The 25352-nt window shown below is 35.2% G+C and overlaps 1 protein-coding gene across 6 annotated transcripts in view; it reads right to left on the bottom strand.

Moving 5' to 3' along the window:
- Positions 1-25352, bottom strand: part of WIPF3 (WAS/WASL interacting protein family member 3) — a 1105312-nt gene that overhangs the window by 222423 nt on the left and 857537 nt on the right. For all 6 annotated transcript variants that reach the window (XM_044066832.1, XM_044066827.1, XM_044066830.1 and 3 more), the window contains one exon: positions 20182-20314. In XM_044066832.1, the coding sequence (XP_043922767.1) occupies positions 20182-20314 (133 nt within the window). The remainder of the gene's footprint in view (positions 1-20181; positions 20315-25352) is intronic.

Below are 25352 nucleotides of genomic sequence, written 5' to 3'. Positions count from 1 at the left end.
TAGATCCAAGGATTTAAATTTTGCTTGTGACAATCCTCCTACCTCCATGTGTGGGTTTTGTCTCCTCACATCCACCTTTATTTATTCTGTGTTCTCATGCTACCACAGCAAATATAAAGTTAAAGTTCATTTGTCTCAGTAAAAGCTTCTCTGTGAACTAAAAGCCAAAAGTTTTGACAGCTTTAGTGCTACTGTGTTTGAACACTGGATGCTCATCCTTTTGAGACTGGATATGACACAATTGTGAAGATCTTCCTGCTTCTGCCTTGCTACATATTTGCCCTAGGTGCATGTTTTGGAATAGAGAAACACAATTTAAAAATAACCTCTTGCTTCATTATACTTTTACACAGAGGTAGTAAAAATGCAAGTTCAGTTTTAAAAAAAATAAATTGCACTTATCTTCTTTGTTTTAGTTTTGTAATTCTGCAGTGCTACTGATGTTATGATCTTTGGTGGCTGACACCAGCAGCAAATAGATTTGTAGGATCATAGTTATACACTAGGCTAATGACCACCAGAGCCTTTTTAATAGAGCCGTGAAATCCAACTCAATTGTATCCTTATATACCATGGGCAATTATCAGAGGGAGTATGTTCACTATTAGAGACAGAAGCAGACAGTAATACCAAGTATCAAAGACACGGGGGCCAGACCCAGGGTGAATTTCCAATTTCAAATCCATTGGTCAAGGTTAGACTTAAATAGGGTTAGGGATGGACTCTGCTTCACATGGATGGGGAGCCTATTCCAGAGCATGGGGATCCCCTGCACACATACCTGTCTCACCAACATGTCCTATTTATGATCATGACTAAAAATGCCAATAGCACCACCATGGACAATTGTTCCTTTAATAAAACACAAGACAAGTAGACAAATAAAATAAAGTGAAGTCCCCTTAACTGTGTTCAATAAGCGCTTTCAGAATTATCCTTCATCAGACCATATAATTGACTGGGGAAAGCTCAGTTAAAAATCAATTTCATCCAATCTTAAAGTCACTTGCAGGCCAACGCCTTCATTGTAACCTATCAGTTATCAGCCAACAGGATGTTTAAAAATGAATGCACCTATAAAATGTCCAATAGTAGATGATAAATTATGAAAATTGCTTACATCCAATCATAAGGTTCCTTTGGATGCAAGCAATTTTGATCATTTATCATCTACTATTGGACATTGTATAGATGCATTCATTTTTAAAAATCCTATTGGCTGATAACTGATAGATTACAATGAAGGCGTTGGCCTGCAAGTGACTCTATGATTGGATGAAACTGATTTTTAACTGCGCTTTCCCCATGTTCCATTATATGATCTGATGAAGGATAATTCCGAAAGTGCTTATTGTACACAATTAAGGGGACTTTACTTTATTTTGTCTGTCTTGTGTTTTGTTAAAGGAACAATCGTCCGTGGTAGTGCTATTGGCATTTTTACTCATTGTTTTTTTTGCTTTCCAATACACCTTTGACAGCTGAGAGACACATTACTTGCTTTGTTTGTTCCTGCTTTATCTTTAGCAGTTGCTCATGGCAGATGAAGGTACTAGCTCCATGAATGTAAAAGGAAGAAACATGATGGATTTCATGAAGTTTGGCGTAGTACAAGAAAATTCTGTGGACAATCTAAACCCACTATTAAGCTTGAATCTGGATTTGGAAGGTACTTTACCCAATACTACTAACACTCCTACTGAGAATTTTGATATAATTTTTAGTGAAGTGGAAACAGCTGCCTAACATTTTAAAAGACTGCAATGGCAGTGTTTCCATTTGGAAGCCAGCATGCACTATAAAGTTATTCCCTGTGGTATGAGAGTGAAATGCATGCCAAGCTATGGGAACAAATATCCTGATTTACTTGCCAAATGGCAAGCAATACATCTTGAAACTTGTTTTAAATACCTGCAGTTGTTAGTAGATTACTTTAAACATGAAGAGGAGAGTATTACTAAACAGATAAAGCTACAGCAAGCCAAACTGGAGAAAATGGATCTCTCAGATTTTTGTCTGGGCAAGCTAGAAACTTTGCAATTTCATTTAAATCTTTACGACAAGTTAAAGACACAAAAAACACGGAAATTATTGAGGGACAACTCTGACTTCAAGAACGGATGGATATTTGAGTGGCCAAAAGAAGAAAGACCTTTTAATAATAGGAACCAACAAACAGGCAGAATGCCGGTAAATTTAAATAAACAGGCCAACGGCATAGCCTTAACTACTACTGATCTAGCAGTTAATGGCATTAATGAAGGGAGAGAGTCCCTGAAACCCTACCATTACTTACGACTAATCATATAGCGAATTCTACTATCTCTACTGAATGCAGTGAAAGAGCGAGCACATTAAGCCTTGGAACTAAACCTAAAACAGGAGCTGTACACGCCCGTATTATACCACACCTACCGTTTTTTTTTTTTTAAACAAACCTGGCAAAGGAGTCCCAGGTCCAACAGCCAAGAGAGGAAAAGGAAGAAACCGGCATAGAGAACTGTTACAACCTAGTAGTTAATCTATCTAAGATTTCAATTGAATAAAGAACAACTTTCGATGTTAAACAAAGGACTAACATTTATTTCTTCCTTTTCATCTGATTTAAGTGAGTTTTCACTTGAAGCTAAAGGCTTTGGCAGAAATGTTTCTTTGAAGAACATCTTTGGCAATTGTACTAGAGGTCCGATTTCCCAGTTAAAAGTACCTTCATTCCCATCAATCCTCCTGCAGTGGATTTGTTTATTAAGTTGTGTGAAAATGAAGTGGAAAAACTGCGACAGGGTAATCAGCATACTTCGCTCTATCACAATATAACTATGCAGGAAAAGAAGCTTTACTTTCATTGCAGAAAAAACAAGAAATAGTAATCAAGCCTTCTGACAAAGGTGGTGCCATTGTGATATTGGATGCTGAATGGTACTATAACTCTATGATGCATATGTTACAAGATGAAAGAACATATCAGAAAATAAGTAAATTGGAATTAGACAAGATCTATATGATTTATTAATGCAAGGATGTATAAACCAGGAATTATATGAATTTTTAGATACACCACATCCCACAATACCCTCTATTAATGGATTGCCTAAAATTCACAAAGATATTTTTAATCCTCCCACATTACTGATTGTTTTTGGTCGAGGATGGATCACAGAGACCTTACCCTTATACGCATAGAGGTACTTGAAGACTTATCTAATAACAATACCAACCGTTCTTAGAGATACCAGTATGCTGTTAAGCCAATTGAGCTTGGTTAAAAACAAGTTTAAAAAAATACCTCTGTATTTTACTCGTAACTTTAGACATCTGTAATTTATTTACTTCTATTCCAAATGAACATGACATATTGCTCATAAGGAATTTCCTTAGAAGGGATACAACAAATTTGGGCATAGATCTTGTTTGTCTGTTACTTGAGATGGTATTAGAAACCAATATTTTCTATTATGGAAAGAATTATTATTGGCAATACTGGGGAGTTGCCATGGGAACACCATGTGCTAACAGCTACTCTAACCTTGTGCTAGCAGAGTGGGAAAAGGAAAAAGTCCTTAAAGATACTAATCCATGGTTTGAGAAAGTAGTCCACTGCACACGTTTTGTGGATGATATTTTCCTTGTTTGGAATGGACAGAAAGAAGAACTACAAGCTTTTGTAGCGTACCTGAATGAAACTACTAGTTTTCTTAAGTTTACTGTTCAAATTTTGGATACCAGCATACATTTTCTAGATGCCACCGTATTCTTTGATAAAGAAAAAGAGACTGGCACTAGGATCTACAGAAAAGATATATGGAAGAACCATTATTTACACAAAAGCAGTATGCATCCTAAACACATCTCAAGGAACATCATGGAAAATGAAATTACTTGACTCAAGACTTTGTACATCCAACTTTGACTATGAAAGGGAAGCACTACAGTTGCAAAATAATTTGAAGGAAAGAGGTTACACCAATGCAGATGTAATGTTGGACATTGATAAATCAGAAAATTTAAGGAGAAACCAATGAGCTCCATATCTGCATAAGAATGATATCTCTAGAACTGACAAAGTAAATTTAAATCCAACACATGATAAAGTGAATTTTACTTTAACATATACTAATGACAGCCAGCAAGTGTGTGATATTATCAAAAAGTATTGGCCAATCCTAATACAAGATGATAAGATACGGGAAATTGTAGGTGAAACACCTAGATTCACATTTAAGAACAAAAAGAATCTGAAACGTCTATTATGTATGAAGGATGGCACAATGGTTACCAAAAATAGAACAAGAAAAGGAACCTTCTATTGTGGGAGAGGTCTGGCATGTCATAGCATTGATACCAGCAATCTATTTAAACATCCTGTCAGTGGAATTGAGTGCTGTTTTTCCTGTCAGGCTGATTCCCATACTGAACATGTGGTATACCTGGCCACTTGTTCTGGCTGTTCTGGGCAAAACTGACCAGATGTTTAAAAACAGAGTATTGAGACATCTTCGTGACATCCAAAATAAAGATACTAAAAACTGTCTTGCTAATCATATTATACAATTCCCTTCTCACTGTTTTTATTTTAAAGTTATAGAGAATACATTTTTGGGCATGAAGCAAGGAGATATTACTAATGATACAGAACGCAATGAGGTGAAATGGATTTAATTTAAGAGCAGATAGACAGCCAGGCCTAAATGTGGTTGTTCCGCGATGACCTATTTTAAAGAACAGAAGGCCCACCGCTGGACATTAAAGAGGTGTGTTCACCTCTATACATTTTGATTGGTTGACAATTGGTAGGTTACTAAAAAGGCGCTGGACTGAAAGGAACCTTATGATTGGATGCAAGCAATTTTCATCATTTATCATCTACTATTGGACATTGTATAGATGCATTCATTTTTAAACAACCCATTGGCTGATAATTGACAGGTTACAAAGAAGACACTGACCTGCAAGTGACTCTATGATCGGATGAAATTGATTTTTAATTGAGCTTTCCCCAGTCCATTATACGGTCTGAAGAAGGGTAATTCCGAAAGTGCTTATCATACACAATTAAGGGGACTTTACTTTATTTTATTTGTCTATTTGTCTTGTGTTTTATTAAAGGAACTATCGTCCGTGGTGGTGCTATTGGCATTTTTACTCATTGTTTATTGCTTTCCAATACACCTTTGGCAGCTGCGAGATACATTACTTGCTTTATTTATGATCGTGCACCTCTTCATGCCTTTCTTCCTGGTTTGTGAAAACACAGATTTTTAGTATGGCATGGAAATATTAGCTTGTGCTCTAAAGTGGTCATATTGCTTTTATTTCAGTTTATGATCTCTCCTGAACTTATTCACTGAATAATTACTACAAATGTAGCAAGCAGTTGCTACAGCATAAAAGGAAAATATTTTTTTCTTTCAGTTAGTCCTATCTCTGGACTTCAGAACTGAAGTGCTTTAGCACTCTACATGCTGAATGTATCAACTGCCTGCTACAAATGTAGCAAGCAGTTGTTATAGTTTAAAAGGAAACAAGATCTTTTTTTTGTTCCTTAAGACCTGGCAGAGGACTTTTTTGCTCCTCAACTAGAGTTGAGAGGGTAGGAGATAAATCAGGAGGCAGTACCAGGTGCCAGAATAGCTAGCTACACCTCTCTATGCAGAATACTCGCTGAAAGACAATTTCGCAAAAAACAACAAAGTAAAAATGTCTGAAAGCCAGTTTCACTGAAAGATCATTTAATCAAGTTCAAAATAACTGAAACATGATGCAAGCTAAAATATTCAAATTAAAAGTGCTCAAAATAATTTTTTTGCAAGGGGCTAAGCCGTTCTGCATCCCTATGTGAGGATCTTTGCCCCCCATGCCCTTATATATATATATATATATATATATATATATATGGATTCACTTAAAACACTGAAAATGAGAAAACTTTACAATATAGAAGACCAAAACACTGAAACTTCAAAGCACAAACTTCAAAACACTGAAGTGAAGTGCAATCTTGGAGTTGATATATATAAGTAGCAGGGGGTGGGGGTGCAGGGGTGCTTGCCCACCCTGCTTACACTTGGTGGAAAGTGCTATTATATATGTTGTTTAAACTCAGTATATGTATGATATGTGTTTTCAGTGTTTTGAGTTTTCAAGATTTTGAAGTGTCAGTGTTTTGAGTTTCAGTGTTATGAAGTGAATCGCTCTCTCTCTCTCTCTATATATATATATATATATATATATATATATATATATTTATTAACTCTACAGTCACACAGTTATGTAGACCATACACAGGAAATCACCACCAATGCACACTTACAAACCAGATCAGCAGTGATTATGTATAAGTCACCTCAAGCACCTGATAAAGCTATTTCATATATGCCTAAATATTTCTTCACCAGTAGCTGTACATTTAGTTATACCACAGTAAATAAAATGGCATTTCAGCCAATATGTCAGTGATACAGACTTTCGGCTATTTATGTTCAGTGATTTTGTATTCATTAAAACAGTTATTCAATCAAATGGAAGGTAAACTATATATACGCTTGCACGTGTGTGCGTGTGTGTGTGTGTGTGTGTGTGTGTTTGTATAAAAAAAGAGATAGAGATAGGGAGAAAGAAAGGAACTCTCACAAATAGTACCAACTACCAAATACAAAAAAACATACCAATACCATAAATAAAGATTACATGTCCAACTTTAACAGAACAGACACAGGAGAATAGCTCTCAATGAACCAACAAATGCAAGTGATGAACACTAGGATGAAGTAAACTAAGTTTAATTCGTACAGTACATACAAAACAAGATTTAGTGCTTTTGTCCCACTCCGGGGACTTCATCAGAATACTTACAAAATTTATCTCCTTCCTTCTATACTGTTATTTACATCCTCAATAATTAATTAAAATTAAAATAATTAAGTTTAAATGGCAGCAGAGGAAAGGATATTTAAAGTGGTGCACACAACATAATACACCTATAAGAATGTTCACTGGTCAATATCTACCTTTAAAACATTACATAAAATAAAAATAAAAAAGTACATGAGCATTATATACCTGTAATTTTGAAATAAATATATTTACAAAATAATTCAAGAAATGCAAAAAAATGATTCCATTTAAACCTATGATCAGGACAACATATATAAACATTTGTATCCTTATCAGATCCCAAAGGATTTTTTGATATTTGTTAAAACTATAAGTTAAATATATTAAATATATTAAAGTTTCATTGCATGTATTTTCAGGTGGGTTTTAGAGTTAAGCTGTCATTTAATCTGGTGAGGTGGGGGGTGTTCACATTCAATCTCAATTGTCAAATTATTTCTCTATATTCTAAGAAATATTCCCAGTTACCCCTCCATGAGTTAGAATATTGTAAAATATTAAACATACTGTTTATATAATCAATACTATCGCAAATAACCAAGCCTCCACCCTTATCAGGTTTCATGATTCTTATTGATCTATCTTTTATCAAGACATTTAATAAATCAAATTGTTTTTTACTCAAATTAAACTTACTTCTTTTATTCCTGTTCTGTGTATCAATGTAAATGTCATCCCAGATGGCCTTCTCAAAAGTTACTAAGGTGGGGTTTGTGGGGGGGGGGGGGTTTAAATACACTCCTTCTCATAAATTGTTTATCTGTGACTTTATTCTTTGACACCCCTTCATTTTTATTGAAGAATAAAACTAAATGTAATTTCCTCCCATATAACTTGAGCTCTAAAATAGTGTCCACCACATCGGCTTGCCTGGCTGGTATAAATTTCACACCTTTTTCTAACAATACAAAGTGCTCTGAGGAAATGACTAATTGACTGTAGTTAAAATGTTAAAACCCTTCCTAGATAAGAATTCCCCCATATCAGTACTCTATTAAACCCTTCATCATCTGATCTTGTTCCTGCCCTTCTAATTCACCTCTGTGTTCCTAAACCACCTGTTCCCTACCGGTTCATGAAATCCTTTTGGGTGGACATTTATTGGCCCTGTATGCCTTTCAACCTGCTATCCTTTCTAACCTTTGGAGTTGGAAAATCCTGAAAATAATCAGTAGGCTGTTGTTCCAAATTATAAAAAATGTTATCCCCATATTTTCTATACTCCCTCTCGTCTATTTCATTATATTCTCCTCTGTTTAAAATTTTGGCTCCAGAACCACCCCGCTTCAACCCCCCCAAACCTGGGGGAATTGTTCACTTTCAAATCAGGATAAGCACCTTTGTTCTTATATTGCTCAGTGTCCCTTAAAAGTTTCCTACACTTCTTTTTGAAATTACTGTCACATTTATTATCAGTTCTAGAAAATACATTATAAAATGTAGAACTATATTGTTCAAACAATACATAATTTTGAATAGATTTGGTAAATTTTTAACATTGCTAATTAACTGATTCATTATCTTATTGTTCCACTTAATTAACTTGATCAATTCAAAACTGTGTTGACTGCACAAATTCAAAAATTCAACATACATGGGATCTAAACTATTGAGACCATTAGGAAACTTAAATACCCTTATTCCTTGTTGAACAATCCTTGTTTGCAAGCATTCTGTCAAATAGGAACTGTCCATTTGCAAGCCTCTTGGTTTTAAAAGGCACAGGGTCATACCTCTTAACTTACTCAAGAATTCTGGGGAAATAACAGAGAGCAAGGTTTTGCTGACACTCTACCAGCTTCTAGAAAGTGACACAGCAGATGGCATGAAGAAACTCCTTTGAGTTACAAGGCACAGACAGAAATATAAAGAAAATAGTCATCAAACACCATTCATAATGGATGCCAGCAACAATCTGCTCAGCAGTGCATGGGACATCAATAGCAGATGGGAAGAGCAAATTCTGAAGGAAGAAAACCCCACAGGTGCTGTAGTGTCCTATGCACAGTCTACAACAAAGAGAAAGAAGCCACGTCCTAAAAAAGAAAGAACAGCTTTAAAGAAAACAAAAGTACTAGAGAGAGAGAGAGATTAATAAATGAATAAACAGTACAATGAAGAGTAAGATGGGAGTAGGGTAGTGGAGATTCAGAGATTCAGATCAGTATGCAGAGCACAACTGAACTGATGTTTGCTGTGAGCTGTATAGTGGAGAGAAAGGTGGAGATGAGGACAGCACCCAACAGGGCATTCCAAGACATATAAAAAGCATATGAAAGGTCCAAAGAAGCTGATTTAGTCAGTGATGGTTTAAAGTCCCAGAAACACTGTTATAGAGCAGGCTATGCACAAGGACTTAGTGACAGAAGTTCGGACTCAAAGAGTGGTTCCCAGTGGGAGAGGGTTTGCATCAGGGTTTAGCTGTTCAAACTGGTGATGGCTCATCAATAAACAGGGGACAGATCAACAAGGCTGTTGTATGCAGACAATGTAGCACTACAGGCAGAGTCTGTAAAGGAACTTCAGCAAATGATAGGGGACAGGTGCAAAACCGAAGGCAGATGTGATGAAACAGAGTATAGACAAACAGTTGTCATGGCAGCAAATGGGGGAATCGGAAGAAACTGAAAAACTGAGACAGAAAAGAAAACAGTGAAACTGGTTAACAACTTCAAGTATTGGGGTGGGGGGGTTGAAAAGGATAGTGGTCTGATTTAAAAGGCCAAGGTGTTGCAATCAACTGGCATAGATGGTAAGGGTTGCATGTGACAAAGGAAGTGTCAAAGAAGTTGAAAAGTAAGGTGCACAAAACAGTGACGTGAAAAGTACTTCTGCATGGCATAGAAACTTGTGCTGAGAAGGCAAAGCAGTTGAGGAAGCCAGAAATTATGAAAATGAAGTGCCTGAGATGGATAGTAGGATGCATGCTGTGGGAAAGACAAAGAAATGAGGACATCAGAGCAGAAGCCAAAGTAGCTCCAATTGCAGACAATGTCAAACAGAATAGATTACCATGGTTCAAGTACATTTGCAGGGAAAAGAAGATGATTTGGTGAAGAAGACTAGGAACAGACTTGTCTCCTGTACTACCAATGGACACAGGCAGCTCCTAAATGCTTTATCCCTCGCACGAGTTTCCTCAAATTATGTACGGTATGATCCCAGTTATTGTTATTAGGGGTAATACATAATTATCAACAATAGGATGGGTAAAGCCAATCTATAACCAAATGTGATAGGTTATTTTGATCATTAAAAGGGAAATTGTCTAGGCTTAAAATGACCCACAAGAGTAACCAGCCTAGTACTAACCTATGAACCTATAAGAGACAGAAGGAAAGCAAGAGAAAAGAGGAGGTCTAGCTAAGAAAAGGCTGGACTGAATTTCATAACACATGGGTCATTTGGGAATGACTCAAAGAAGTTAAGAAAGACAGCTGAATTGCAAGAGGTAGTCACATTTGATGTATCTCCCTAACTCCATGTAGAAACAAATGGGAAAAGAGGGATGCCGATTATTTCTTTGTGAGATGCAAAAGGTTTGGGGAAAAGAAGAAACTTTTATAAAAGAATGGCATTAAGTCAGTGATATATCCTCTCTTTTAGTCTAGCAATGTTTGGGGATATAGAACTGAATAACTCCATTAGAGATAAGCTATATTACTACATTGCTAACTGTGCAGATTTTTAACACAGTAATACCCAAAAGATAAATGTACCATTCACAATTAACTTTTATAATTTTATGTTCTATAAGTTTTTTAGTCAGAGATGCCCACATTGGATGTACAATTTTACATGATCACATAACAACCACTGTGACTGTAACACAGAATTTCATCTTTGGCCCACTGGTGTCCACAGTCAAGGATCACTAAAGCCAAACTTGTTCAGTATGCATATAATTCGACCACTGCTCTGTTAGACAGTTCCATTACAACTACTGAATGTAAACTGCAAACCTGCTTTTAGAGGTGCAGCTAGGATGGGGTAAAACAGTGCAGCCATCCCAGGCACAAGGTGTTAGGGGGTGCCACTGTCAGATGCAGATCAGTCAGTAGTACAGCACTGACACTGCATGCCAGTATGGACAGCAATACCAATAATACTATTGTGGTCAGGACTAAAGCAGTTCAGTGCTTTGTATGTGGCAGAATTTGCAGCGAATGATTTGCTACAGACTTAGAAGAAGAAAGATCTGTTTTTTTTTTTATTTCTTTAGTCCTGAAGTGGGAGAAAAAGGATCTTTTTTTTCTGCTCTACAACCCAAAGATGAGGGGGTGTCATATTGGGGGACAGCACCAGGTGCCACATTTACTAGCTAGCCTATCACTCATTCCAAAACTGTCTCATAAAAAGGCAATTGTTTCACTTCTTTCTGGTTTCTCACAAACAAGGAACACTCTTAAGCAGAAGCAAATGGGTCAGAAAAGCAGCTTGGGAAAGATTCTATAGTTAGAAGATGAATGGAACAAGAAATAAATTAATGACTGAAAACTCTTTGCTTCTGTCATCTTTCTCTTATACTCATCCTATCTATTAACTAACTTGTCACAATGATTAGCCTAGACGACTTCTGTGATGAGTGTGAGACACTTAAGTGCATGTTCCTACATCGAGGTTACCCTGAATCACTCTTGGATACACTTATACAAGAAGTGATGGAGAAGAGACGTGATAATGTCTATAAGCCACTTTTACGTGTAAAGAACACTTCGACACCCATGAATTTAGGTACCATGTTAGAAGAAAACCCCACAAATGTAATTGGACCTACTAGTCAGGACGTAACTCAAATTAAAACTAAAAATACAACAAATTTTATTACCGCCTTTAGTAGTGTTAGCTATGCTTGTTTAGCCATTTTACAGAAAAACTGGGAACTGTTTAAGATGTATCTACTTGTTTATGAAGCAGTAGGGGAAAGCCCTAGAGTGCCATTCAGGAAAGGTAAGAACCTTAAAACACTTTTGGAAAATTACAACATGCCTCTAGTACGAAATCCAGGTATGTCAAAATGTTATAATTGTAATTTCTGTAGATATGTGGAGGAAACAAACTGTTTTCAGATTAACGGTACATCTTAAAAATTAAAGGGTAGATTTAATTGTAATTCTACCTTTATTATATACCTGGCTAAGTGTATATTCTGTCCAGCCTTCTATATAGGAAAAACAGAGAGAAGACTAAGGGACAGAATGTACGAACATCAATATGCCATAAAGAAATGTAAACACGAAAACGCCCTAGCAAAGCATATTTCTGTCTACAATAACCACACTTTTAAATTTGTGGCTATTGACCAAGTTAATATTGACTGTAGGTGTGGTCCAAGACCACTCAAACTTGAAGAATTAGAACTAGCCTAGCAAGTGAGGTTAAACGCTTATAGTCATCCTGGGCTGAATGATTCTTGTTCTATTAATAGTGTTCTGAAATTGAATAGCCTTAAGAGGTGACTTGGTTTAAATACACCCCCATTAAATATATTTTTTGTTAGTGGGTCCATATTAATACTTATTTCTATTTCTATCTTTATTTTATTTTTATTTAATGCATTTTAGTTTCAAACAATTTGTACTAGTCTTGGTTGCCTAAAACCCATGGTTAATGAATTATTATTATATATATTTTTTATTGTTTAGTTTATGTTACTTTTAAGTCTCAAGAAGAGATGGTTACTGTCATTTTAAATTGAAGGAAATGCAGGTATATTTATTTAGATGTTAACGGGCTTCCTAATTGTCTAAGTCTTATATATAAGGTAACTTTTCATTGGTTTTAACTGTTTCTGAGGAAGTCAGCTGATTATGCTGGCGAAAAGCACTTAAAATTTTAAACTTTGGTAATAAACTTGTTAGTCGGACTGTCTGGTTGCTTCCGTTCCTGTTTTTTGTTTTATTAGTTGTCAGCCAAGTAGTTTTTAGTATTAACTTGTCACAATCCTTGTTACATAAAATGCAACAGGCCTAGAGCTGAATATCACACTTTGCTGTAGCTACATACCATTGAAGGACCAAGCATTGTTTGTCCCTATATCTGACTTAATTTTGTTCCTTGTCTTACAGCCATATAACTAAATTTTTCACTTAAGCTTTTATACTTAATCAACATTCCCTTGACAATCTAACATCACCAGCTGTAGGCAACCCCAGAGAGAGATTTGTATATCCACATTAGCACATGTTCATATCACTATTACAAAGCCTAAATTTGAAGGCTCTTTGTTTAAAGTTTCTTTGAGAAAATGCAGAAACAAGTTACTTTTCAACCTAAGCTATATAGTAGAAAGAGCGTAATTGAAAAAAGAAATGTTTTGTGATCAATTTGAAATGACTTTATAGAGCAACTTAAATTAAGCTTTGTTTTTTTCTTCCTTTGCCTCCTATTTCCTAAATACAGTACATAGTTTTACTTCCTGTTATCCATCTTCCCTTCCTATAAATGTCCTAATCCTAATTTATTTTTTCTCCTTTAGTTAGAGTGCAATAATCTTTAAATATAATTAAAAGCCATACTTTTCACCATGTTTGCTGAGTTAATTCTTCAAGACCAATTATTTTACATGTTTACATTATATGTACACTTCCAGTATAACCCTCCAGTCTTCTGACAAATATTTTGTCATAATAAAACCTTCTCATAATTTCCACAGAGACTCTCTATATAGGAACTATGGTGTTAACATTTAGGATTTCCTGCTCCTGCAAATCTGCAATCCTTAACACTTCAAGAGTAACTTAAAACCATTTCTAATAGATTCATGATCTTTACACATTTCCTCTGATTCAGATTAATGTATCTTTCCCCATATTGCACACATTTAACGTCTTTTCTGTCACCATTTGGGAACACACAATATTTGATTAAAATAGCATCGTTTTCACTACTAATCTTCTAACCCATTGTAATCCTATTTTCCCCACTATACTTCAAAGACCATTCTGCCTGTCATTTCTCCTATATTCTTCCAAGGTATCATATTAACCACACCATACACGAATAACACTCTGAAAAGTACTTTTTTACAGATACCTGGATTAAGCTATTAGTTGTTTAAGATATCTTTCACCATGTTTTTACGAGTTTCAAGTTAACGATTTTATTTTATTTCTATTTATTTTATTTTTTTTCACTGTTGGCACTCATTACATGCTTACTGAGAATAATCTATGGGTCCAATAAATAAGGCTTCAACAAGTAGTCTCATATAGTTTTGTATCTACACAAACACATTTGCTAACACCTATCTGTGTACATTTTGAATGTTTTTACCCTGATGTAAACATCTTGTGTTTTTTTTGTAGCAAGTTAATCAGAAAAATTGGATGCATAGTGATATATTATTAAGCACTATTTGTGTACTGACTCTCAAGCTAACTTAATTTAGTGGCCTTTGAACTTGCTTTATCTGTTCATATGTAGTAGGAGTAAGCCGGTAAAGTTGCCAGTAACTTACAGTGACACATGAATTTACAAATAATACTTATTATGATTTATTTAGGTTCCAACATTTTAGATGATATTTTAAAGAATAACTTACCTGAAACAATATACTACCTGTGGAGTTTTCATCAAGAACCTTCAGTCTAATACAAATCAGACTTTAACTGCAGTAAACATGAACTTTTGTTAATTATTGAGATCAAAAATGGAATGAACAATTTAATTGTAGTTGCAGGAATGGTGTATTCCTAAGGACAGTTCCAGAATTTATGTCCATTTGGACAGATGATCTTAACCAATTATATGCTTGTACTAATCCATCAGGTAATTAAATTTGTGCCTCTAGCAGAAGAAAGAAAAAGAATCGCAAATACCACTGGACACTTTCTGTAAATAATTATTGTGACAACATTATACATGAATCTGAAACCACACAAGGTATTGTATCTTTGTCTAAAGAATTTGAAAAACAAGCATACAAAGTCAAATTCTAAAAAATACAAAGATGAAATATGATAAGCCAAATAAAAAGAAACAGAATATACTTAATAGCACTGAAACAGATTTCAGTGCTGAATCAGGTGGGAATGGACCTAGTACATCTGATAAGTCATTTAATACTGCAAAACTAAGTGATAAAATTGCAGGTGATACTTTATGAAGCCAAGACATTTTGGAATTAATTCCTCTAGAAACATCATAGAAGGTAATAACTTTGTCTAATAATAAAAATGTTGAAGAATGTGTTTCTGGTACTCATAATTAAACAAATAAAACATGAAGTGAGGTCTATCAGCAATAATGAACAGATTATAAGTGTAGTCAGCTGTGGAGTTCACAGGATGAACATTACACCACCAGTGCTTTCCCAGAAGTCAATGTTAATAAATCTATAAGTAGGAAAAGGAATAGAAACGAAAGTGATAACCTGTTGAGACAACATTCAACAATGCATAAAAAAGCAGAAGCCTAGTGCAGTAAAAGTGTATGTCATATTGACAAGAACAACACACTATCAGATGTTAATTTCTGGCACCACAGTGAGATCCATCCAACTATGAACTATCAAAAATGACTCTTAGTACTTGGCAACTCTGTACTACTACTTATAATTAAACATTTAGGTAAAATATACAAATATAATCACTATCCATTCTCTACCTGCAGTAAAACTGAGTGACATTAACATGCTAAATTATAGATTGCTTGTTGCAAAACTATATAATAGAAACAAGTCATCCATCATACAAATGCACATGATTTGCATTTCATACCTTTAAGTCACAAGAAAAATGCAATTTTATCTTTGAAACAACAGAGACCTTGAGTTGGTTCTTAGTGAAATCATTCATTCAGGTAAGTGAAATGACTATCATTACACGAAGGCTCAAAAACTTAACACATGGTTAAGACAATTTGTCTGGCATTCAATATAAAACTAACAACTATATTAATTGGAATACGTGTTTGATTACCACACTCTTTCAAGAGACTATTTACACCTTAGTCCTTATGGAGCTGTTACCAATAAAATCTCACAAACTGTTAAGCCTTTTTTAGAACTAGAATCAAACACACCAAAAACAATACTACCATTTGTAAAAGATCCAACAGATTTATAAACTGTTAGTTTTGTAATGTCAGAAGTATGAGTAATAAGCATTTCAAACTAAAGATTCTCAATACACTTAATGACTATAAGCTACTTGCAATTGTGGAATCCTGGAATTCTATTGATATTTGTTTTCCTGGTTATGTAAAATTTGAATGTGTAAGAAAAGGAACTAGAAGGGGTGGTACATTATTATTAATACATGAAATCATCAAATGTAATCTGTTTAAAATAGACGTAACACTTGTGTGTATAGTAGTTTATGTGAAATTTCATATATAACACTGAAGTTAATACTTTGCAACCTTAGCTCCAGTATGGATACTACTGCACACTGGAAATATCTGACTAAACTAGGTAACATTTTGGATGGTAATAACATAATGTTGATGGGTGGCTTCTACTATCCTGACATAAACTGGCTTGATTAAACAGCAAACTGCTCATAGTCACTCTAAAGAATTTACTAACGCCATGCTTATCATGCTTTGCATCAACAAGTACTTACTGATATGAGCGCTAATAATATTATTTACATTATAGTGACAATCACTAAGAATATTATTCTCAATATCACAGAAATTCATACCTTGGGAAACTCAGATCAAAACTCTGTGAGTTGAAATGTTGAACTATTCAATTTCAAGATCCTGATATTAGTGTTTCCATTATAGTAAAATTAATTATAGGGAAATTCAAAATATACTAAATTCAATGGGTTGGTGTGCTGAGTTAGCATTAAGTCAAACAATTTAGTTATTCTAGATATGAAAATATTCTGAAATTTAGTAGGGACTGTACAATAAAAAAACAATAGCAATAAAATTAGATCTAAGGTCTCTTTTTGGTGGAACTCAGAATTAAACTTTATAAGAAAAGGCTTTTCAGATTTCTAAAAAAATCTGCTAACTGTAATAAAAAGTAAAGATCTAAAGCTTAAAATTCAAGAAAGAAAATTAGAATGTGAAAAAAAGTTTGCTGAAGACACAGTTAACATTTATAATTATTACAAATATATTAACATTAATACTCAGCAATACTCCTTGATTGGTATACTGAAGGTTAATAATTACAAATCCATCCATCCATAGCCCCCTTTTTCCCAATTTTGCACATGGAGTCAGGCTGTGACATCACCAGTGACTGTCATCTACAGTCAATGTTCACACCACCTGATCCTGTAATGATAGCCAACAAATTTAACAAATATATCTTGTATAATGTACGTAATGAGAGTGTTACAGCTAACATGCTTACAAATTGCATCGTTTCATATGTTCACCCTGTCCCATTACACTTAAGTGTTTAAAGCTCTAAGTAAATCAAGAAATAAATGTCAGTGGGTCCAAATAATATTCTAGCCATTCTACATTACAGCATAAAGCACTCAGTCAGACATCTTCGTAGACAGATTTTCAACAAGCTTTTACATGATAGCTTTTTTGAGTTCTAGATACTATTTCATGTGACACCTCTACATAACAAAGACATCCCATAAGTTTGACATCTCTTCTAAAAGGTTCAAATGGTACATTAGTGACCTTCTAAATGAAAATGTGAATAAGTTGGCCCAATCAATTTACATGAAAATGATCTCATAAAAGGCATTTCTGCACTAACCCACCTAATGGAATATTATGATCAAATATCTCTGGTCATAAATTACAATCTGACCCCTAGTGTTACACATTTGGATCTAACTAAGGCATTTGATTCTCTTCCTCACTCAGCAAGCATCATAACCATGAGAAATACGAACCTTAAGTTATACATAATAAGATAGATTATATCTTGGTAAACTGACATGTTATTTTGTGTGAAAACCAATGGAGCTAGCTCAGAATACCATTCAGTCACGAGTCCCACATGGTCACTTTCAGGTCCCATGTTATTTAGTATTGTGTTTGTAACAATCCCACAGAATAAAAACTGATAGCTAATTAAATATGCTGATGACTGCAAAATATTTTTTTCAATTAGGAAGAATGACTTTTCAAACTATTTGAAATAACTAACTAACTAGGCAAATGCAATTGGAGAAAGATATATGGTGTAACCGCATTGGTTAGATATATGGTATAATCCTGTTGGCAAAATTGTTTTTTTTTTCTTTTTGTCTGGTTTAAAATTCAGTATAAATGCTTTGTTATGTGCTTTGATAAACCTTTAATTAGTAGTCATCTTTTTTACATTAACAACGTTAACTTTAAATGAGGTTGATTTTTATGGACCTCAGCATCTTAGTTTTTGCCTACTTCTTTACTAGATATATTGATATCTTGAGAAGCTGATTTGTGAAACTATTTGGCCTACTGTTAAAAAAACAATCTGATGGCAAGGGATGTTAAGTGTCAGATTATATCAAATAAAATACATACGACTCAGAATATAACAAAAATGTCTACATTTACAATATTAAACAGGTGCAATGCCTAGAATCAATACAGAGGTGGTTCACCAAGAAATTATTAAAACAAAGTAACACGTCATGTAAGAAATGCTAAATATATTTTAATTTATACACCTTAAAGTATTGTTACTTATAAAAAAAGGAAATTTATTTTGGCATACGAAGAAATTTTATGAGCAGCAATAGTAGATATTAACCTTATCAGATAAGTTCTGCTATACAAAAAAGGAAATGAACTTGCAAATGAAAAGTCCTAGGTTTTGACTTAGACAATGATGTTATATTAAGATTACTTGAATTATAGAAGTCCCATCAAGCATTAAGCTGTCAGAGTCCTTAAATATATTCAAAAACAATCTTCAAAACTGGGTATGGGCTTTGGCATATGTTCCTGAAACTGGGGAGTCGGTGTTTACAGATGGTCATTAACCTGAAGTCTACTTATGAAACTTATGAAATGTTTCAGCTGAACTATGCCAGTAAACCAACTGAAACAATTAAATAAATCCTGGAAGAAATTAATGGCAAAATAAAATAAAGTAGTAATATTGAGATATGTAAGTCATAAATGCTTTACCTCCTTGCACTGAATACACAAGACTAGGCACCTTGAAAAATAAAACAATTACTTCATAAAGTGCCAGAGCCTGTACTGTTGCATGTTAGATAAAAGGTCCATAAATAGCTAAATAAAAAAGTTTTCCTCATTGTTATAACGTTGCCATTTCCATTTTTGCCAGTTCAGTAAGTGATATTTAGAATACTTCCTTTCAGTCAAATAGCTTTCTACATGTAATTCTCAAAGATATTAATTTACAGTTCTTAATAATGAAATTAATTTTAAATGTGATGAAATCCAGGAACTGTAGTCATGAATGTTAAGTGCAATTTACAGTTATTCCTGTGTTTCAAGTATAATTTTAGTACAACTACATATTCAAAATTAAAACAATTTTATGCACAGAATGTTCAATAAAGCAAACTGACTGTTAAAGCTAATATGTGTTCTGGCCTAAAATGCCAAATTCCACGAATATTTTCCACTTATCTAATATTCAGTTCAAATTAAAAATTTTCCAGAAATTTTGAAAAATGGAAAAACAGTCTCTCTGTTAATTCTGTATTTCATTCCAAAATATTCCACAGGCCTATTATAACTTGCTCACATTTTTATCAGTCTGTTTGGGATAAACCTGTTGCATGTCATCCTAGAGTAGGTAAGCACTGGCACTTTCCTGAAATAGGCAACTTTACTAACTATTGCCTGACAAACTGTAAGAAAATGTAGATATAATTATCTAAAACTGGAAGTATAATGAATAGCAATCCACCATCTTTATCACACGGTGTGGCAATGTTTTGGATCTTCCTTACGGTTCTTTTATCACTTGCAACTTGTAGTCCTTGATGCTTTAAAATGCTTTCTATTTCTAACTTTTTCCTGACATGTAAATTCAAACAATATTATGTGTTTGACTCAACCTGATCAGCTTTTCAGATATCACCAAACTCAATGCTACTGCAGATTTTTAACTACTGGTGATAGAAACGTTCACAAAGTTTCTGGATACGTAACTGGTAATTTGACCTATGCTATATAATTATTTTGCCTTTTCATTACAGCTTTTACTTGGAATGAATTAAATAACCAGCATTTGACTCTTTACTTTTGAAACATATTTAAGATGCTTTACTCGCTATTAATGCCACCCTTTTATGTGAAATGTTAAAGCATCTAATTCAAATTTGTGTTACTAATGTTAATATAACAGAAACAGCTTTGCATGACAAACCCAGATACTTCAGTAAATATACTCACCATCAATAACTGGGGCACTGCGGTCATTGATTTGTGTCACTTTCTTTAGACGAGCCCCTTTTTGGATATCAGCTAACAGTGCATTTCGACCTTGGTGCTCTTCTTTGTTTAGTTTTGGTGGTTCTGCAGGTCCCTGTCAACAAAAATGCCTCAATTTATATATATCATTTTCACAAACACGGTGTTAATCTAATGAACATTCTGGAACATACAAAAGAAAATGAGTTTATGAGGACTGAATATGTCTTTACTAGAGGACAAAATAGATGGAAGCTATCTTTTGGAAATACATGACTGGTTGTAGTTGAGATGAGTGGTGAAATTTAAAAATGATGATAGGAATAGATGACAGGAATAAGTAAAATTTATAGGAATTTTATTCAATGGTGATTGCGGCTGCTGCTTCTATACTGAAAGTGTGGTTGAAACACGGAATGTTTTACCTGCAGAAGTACTGAAATATAAATATCTAACATGCTCAGTAAGTAATAGGATAGTTTGAAATAAGGCGCTGAAAAGAGATTGTAGGATGGCTTCATGATCTCTAAGCCCATATAAATAAAGCAGTCAACAGGCAGAAGAACTGGTTCTACCAAAAGAAATGCTATAGCAATTATACATTGGTTGCTCTCACAGAAATGTCAGACTTCCGCAACACAGTTAGGATCTTAGCTTTCTAGGATGACTTTTTTTCACTTCTATTAGTGAACCCATTTCATACTTTCATAGTTCTCCAATCAAAGCTGCAAGTTATGTTACTTTTTTAGGCCTTTGCTGTCTTATACACCTCTAACCTTGTGTTTTTCTGTGGTGATTTTAGAAACTTAACGTAGTATATTATACCAAAATAGCATAATTTGTTACGCTGAGATTTTCCATTTTCTAGTGACTGCAATTATAAGTTTTGTTTTCCTAACTAAGGCAAATTAATCACATTTCTGACTTACAGCTTTATTGAATCATTCCCATTTTATTAGATAACCCATTTTTGGAAGATCGCATCAATGTTACATATTGCAATTTTAGTCCAATAAGTGATGCACATGGGGATACTACTACTTTATATCTAGTCTTACATTGTGCTTATCAAAAGTGTATTCAATCTATACCAATAAAATGAATGATCCTTACATTACTTGTAAATAAATATTTGTTAAGGCATACATTAATCTGGGCTGTTACTAAATAAGCATATTAAGGGCTCAGTTCAGAAAAAAGCGCACTTAACTAGAAGGTATAGTTTATAAGTTATGAGGACAAAGAACAGTTGTAAAAGTGGGATCAGTGTAGCTTAAGTTTCAGTGCAAGCTGTTTACATTCTGCAAACCTAAACAGACCTGCTTTTTGCAAAGATGAGTCACAGAGCTTGCAATTTGACCATTCTGAACGGTACATTGAATGTTCTGGCATACTTCTGGTGTGCTACCTAAATTATACATTAAATATATGACCTTTACTAATCAACTCAGCAAGCAATGCTCTTTTTGCTAACATTACTGCAAGATCAGGTTGCAGGGGTAGCACTGACGAAGTTTTACTTCACTCAGGTGTTGCTTAGAAAATGGATGAAGTACTTGACTATCTGCACTTAGTCACTAGACTGATAACACTATATGCAGACTGTTGGTAAAAAGAGCATGCAAAGGATGGTTTACCTGTGAGTGATTGAGGATACTGTTTTGGCTTACCATTTACTGAATATATAATTTTGAAGACGGTAAGTCAAAAAACCTAAAAATAATATATTTTGTGCATGAGTAAAGCCCCCCTCCATCCCCCTGAAGGGGGTGACAAACCTCCTTCTTCAAAAGTTATCTATACCAACTCCACGATCACACCACAGAGAAGAAACGGAGAAAAAGCTCTGAAAAGCAGACTGCCAGCTCACACAATACAATGCATGGCAATGAAACTCACTGTGATGCATCATCGTTCCAATGAAGATGGGTGATGGCAGAGTTGGTGATGACTCACAGGTATGTAGCAAAGAAACATGCAGACCATATAGCATCACATAGCAAAGTGTATTTGTGGTTTTAAATTCTCATCTTTGCTTCATCTTAAGCAGTTGACTGTTTTCAGAAATTCTGTAAAAGCCTGCTTTCTTTTCATACTGTTTTATGTAATTTCTTCTCAAACATTAGCTTCCCAACTTGTTTAACAAGTGCACAGCTTGCTACATACAGCTTTCAGTGAAAATGTGTGTGTGTGTGTGTGTGTGTGTGTGTGTGTGTGTGTGTGTGTGTGTGTGCGTATGTATGTGTGTGTGTCTGTATGTGCACATGTGCATCTCTAAAACTGTCTGCAAAACAACACTTACAGATCAAAAACTGTTGCCCTAATAATTCTTTTGATGAATTATTAATAACACTGCTTTTATGGCGTTCAACAGCCAAATGCAATAAACAGCAGGGTAGCTTAAAGCAGCTGCTGATGACTCAGAATCCAATGCCTTCAAAGTACTTGGTATCATAGTGATGTAAATGCGGGGGCATAGGATCATAGGAAGTTACTAGCCTATTGGCCCTGAAGCCGTTATAAGCCTAGCCAAGAGTTTAGCCCATGTTCAGACAAGTAGGCACCCAATGGCAACAACACGGGTCGAATCCCAGTGGTGTATTTTCTGTGTCACATCCAGTTATCCAGGTTGCGCTTAAAATGGGGTAAAGAAGTACTTTGCTTGATGTGAAGAGGGAGTCTATTCCACAGATGGGGAAGTCTCTGGGACACAAATCTGTCATGCCAACAAGTCCTATTGATGTTACACACCAGGTTGAGGCCACATGTGTGGGTTACTGGAGTGGAGCTTGACTTATGGATATGCAGCAGTCCCATCAAGGTGGAGTCTGAGATCGCCTTTTATACCAGACAGAGGTCACCTCTGAGGAGCCTGTATTTATTTATCTTTTATTTCCAGTTTGATGACTGGGGAAGTCCACTGGGCCAAACAGAGCCCATTTTCAGTGGAGGCCCTTGGAGAAAAGCTCCCAAAGCAGTTTACATAATATGACATAAGTAAAGTATGGAATATACTGTATACAAAAGCATAAATATACAATTTAAAATACAAATACAAAATCAGGGAGTATGTGTTTAAAGAACACAAATGTTAAAATAAAGATGAAGTCAAAATTAATACAGATAATATAATTAATAGTACACGACAAAGTGTTTATACAAGTTTAGTATTTGTTCTAACAATAATGTTAGTGATCAGAGGTAATAGCACATGAGACTGAAGGGAGGTTTAAAAAAGACAACAGTGTAATTTTGGTGGGAAGGGAGCAGGAACAGTCCCAGTTTGAGGTAAGTTAAGAATGGGGTAGAGATTTGAAATTAGAGTGGTTGTGACTATAGCGGAGGGGATTCCATAGTTTAGCTAAGGAGTGTGACAGAAGTAATTGACCAGGAGGGCAAAGGGGTGTACAGATTTTAAGGAGGTTTTGCTTTTCAGATCTAAGAGTATGACTAGGGAGGTAAGGAGTTAAGATAGATGAAAGAGATGGGCAGATGGAGGGTTGGAATATGAATATGTGAGCAGTGGTGAGTTGCATGAATTTCAGGTAATTAGGAAGCTCAAGCCAGTTTAGGGATGGAGGGAAGGGCAATGATGGGTGGAGTATTTGGACCCTGTAGCAAATTTACAGACTTTGTTATAGTAGGTTTCTAGTTTGTTTTTTAGGCTAAGCTGGAGATGAGTAAGTAGACAGCCACCATACATAAGAGAGGGGAGCAGGTAGGAGGAGGATAGAGTAAGTCTGGTAGAAGCGGTTAGATAGAGATTTTGTCTATACAGCAGACCTAGTTTTTGATGTTATTTTTTCTACATTATTTTGGATGTGGCTATCGAATTTTAAATGTTCATCAATAGTGACTCCAGGCAGTTTGGTGTGAGGTACAATACTGATTAAAGTGTTATTGTGGCTTTTTATTTTAAAGGAGCTTTTGCCTATGGTGAAATTTCTCGAAGGAGAGAATATCATGAGTTTTCTTTCGTTAGCATTGACAGTGAGATGTTTGTTTAGCATCCAAGTTTTGCTTTTGGAGAAGGCTTTTTGGGTTTTTTGAAGGAGTTTGAAGGGAGAGTTTGATGTACAAATGATTGTGGAATCATCAGCATACTGGATCAGTGTAGCATTATCTATGGAAACGTTATTAATGAAAATATTGAAAAGTAAGGGGCTGAGAATAGAGCCTTGGAGGCTGCAGGATGGATTGTTGAGAAACGATGACTTGTTGTCTTTTGGAGAGATAGCTTATGAACCAGGCTAAGGAGGAAGGAGAGAAATTGAGGGAGGACAGCTGGAATAAGAGTAGAGGATATGAGACAGTGTCAAAGGCTTTGAAGTGCTTTAAGTACAGGATGGATACGATTTTCCTAGAGTCACGAGCATGGTTAATGGCATCAAGGAAGGACAGAAGAGCAGTGGTAGTACTGTGGCCAGGTCTGAAACTATGTTGTGTTGGGGTACAGAGATGATCGTGTGTTAGGTATGGCAAAAGGTGGTGATAAATGCACTTTTCTAGGACTTTAGAAAGAGGTGAGAGAATAGCTATAGGATGGAACTTAGTAGTGTCTGTGTTATTGCCGCCTTTGTGTAGAGGGGTGACAAAAGCTTTCTTCCAGAGTGAGGGGGCATAGGCTTCTTGGATGGACCTGTTGATAAGAATGGAAATGGGGAGGGGCAATGCTGTCTGCAGCCATCTTAAGGAAGGAGTGAGGCAGATTATCAGGAGCATAGGAGCAAGACTTTAGTTTAACGAGCAGTTTTTTATCCTGCTGGTGGGGATAGGTTTACGACTGAAAGGTGGGGTGTTAGAGGGAAAAGCAGTGGATGGGGGACTATGAGATGGAGAGAAGATGGGAACATTTGCGGTTACTTTGGCTATGCAGTCAACAAAAAGTTATTGAAATTAGATGCAATTTCATGGTCTGTGGAGTTTGGGTTAGGGCATGGATTATCTTTATACCAGGGTTTAGAAGGGTGGAAATGCAATTCCAGAACTTTTTGGGTTAGAAGTATGTTCTGATTGGAGTTTGGAGTAATAAGTCTTACGGTCTTTAGTTATTAATTTCTTCACTGAGTTGCAGAGTTGTTTGAATTCCTTTAGAGAGTTTTTTAACTTAGTTTTTTGGTATTGCTTCCAACATTTATCTCTGAGGCGCATTA

Source organism: Protopterus annectens, chromosome 3.part1 (genome assembly GCF_019279795.1).
Source record: "Protopterus annectens isolate FY-2018-M chromosome 3.part1, PAN1.0, whole genome shotgun sequence".
NCBI classification, from domain to species: Eukaryota; Metazoa; Chordata; order Ceratodontiformes; family Protopteridae; genus Protopterus; species Protopterus annectens.
This window is presented reverse-complemented; position numbering and strand designations above follow the sequence as displayed.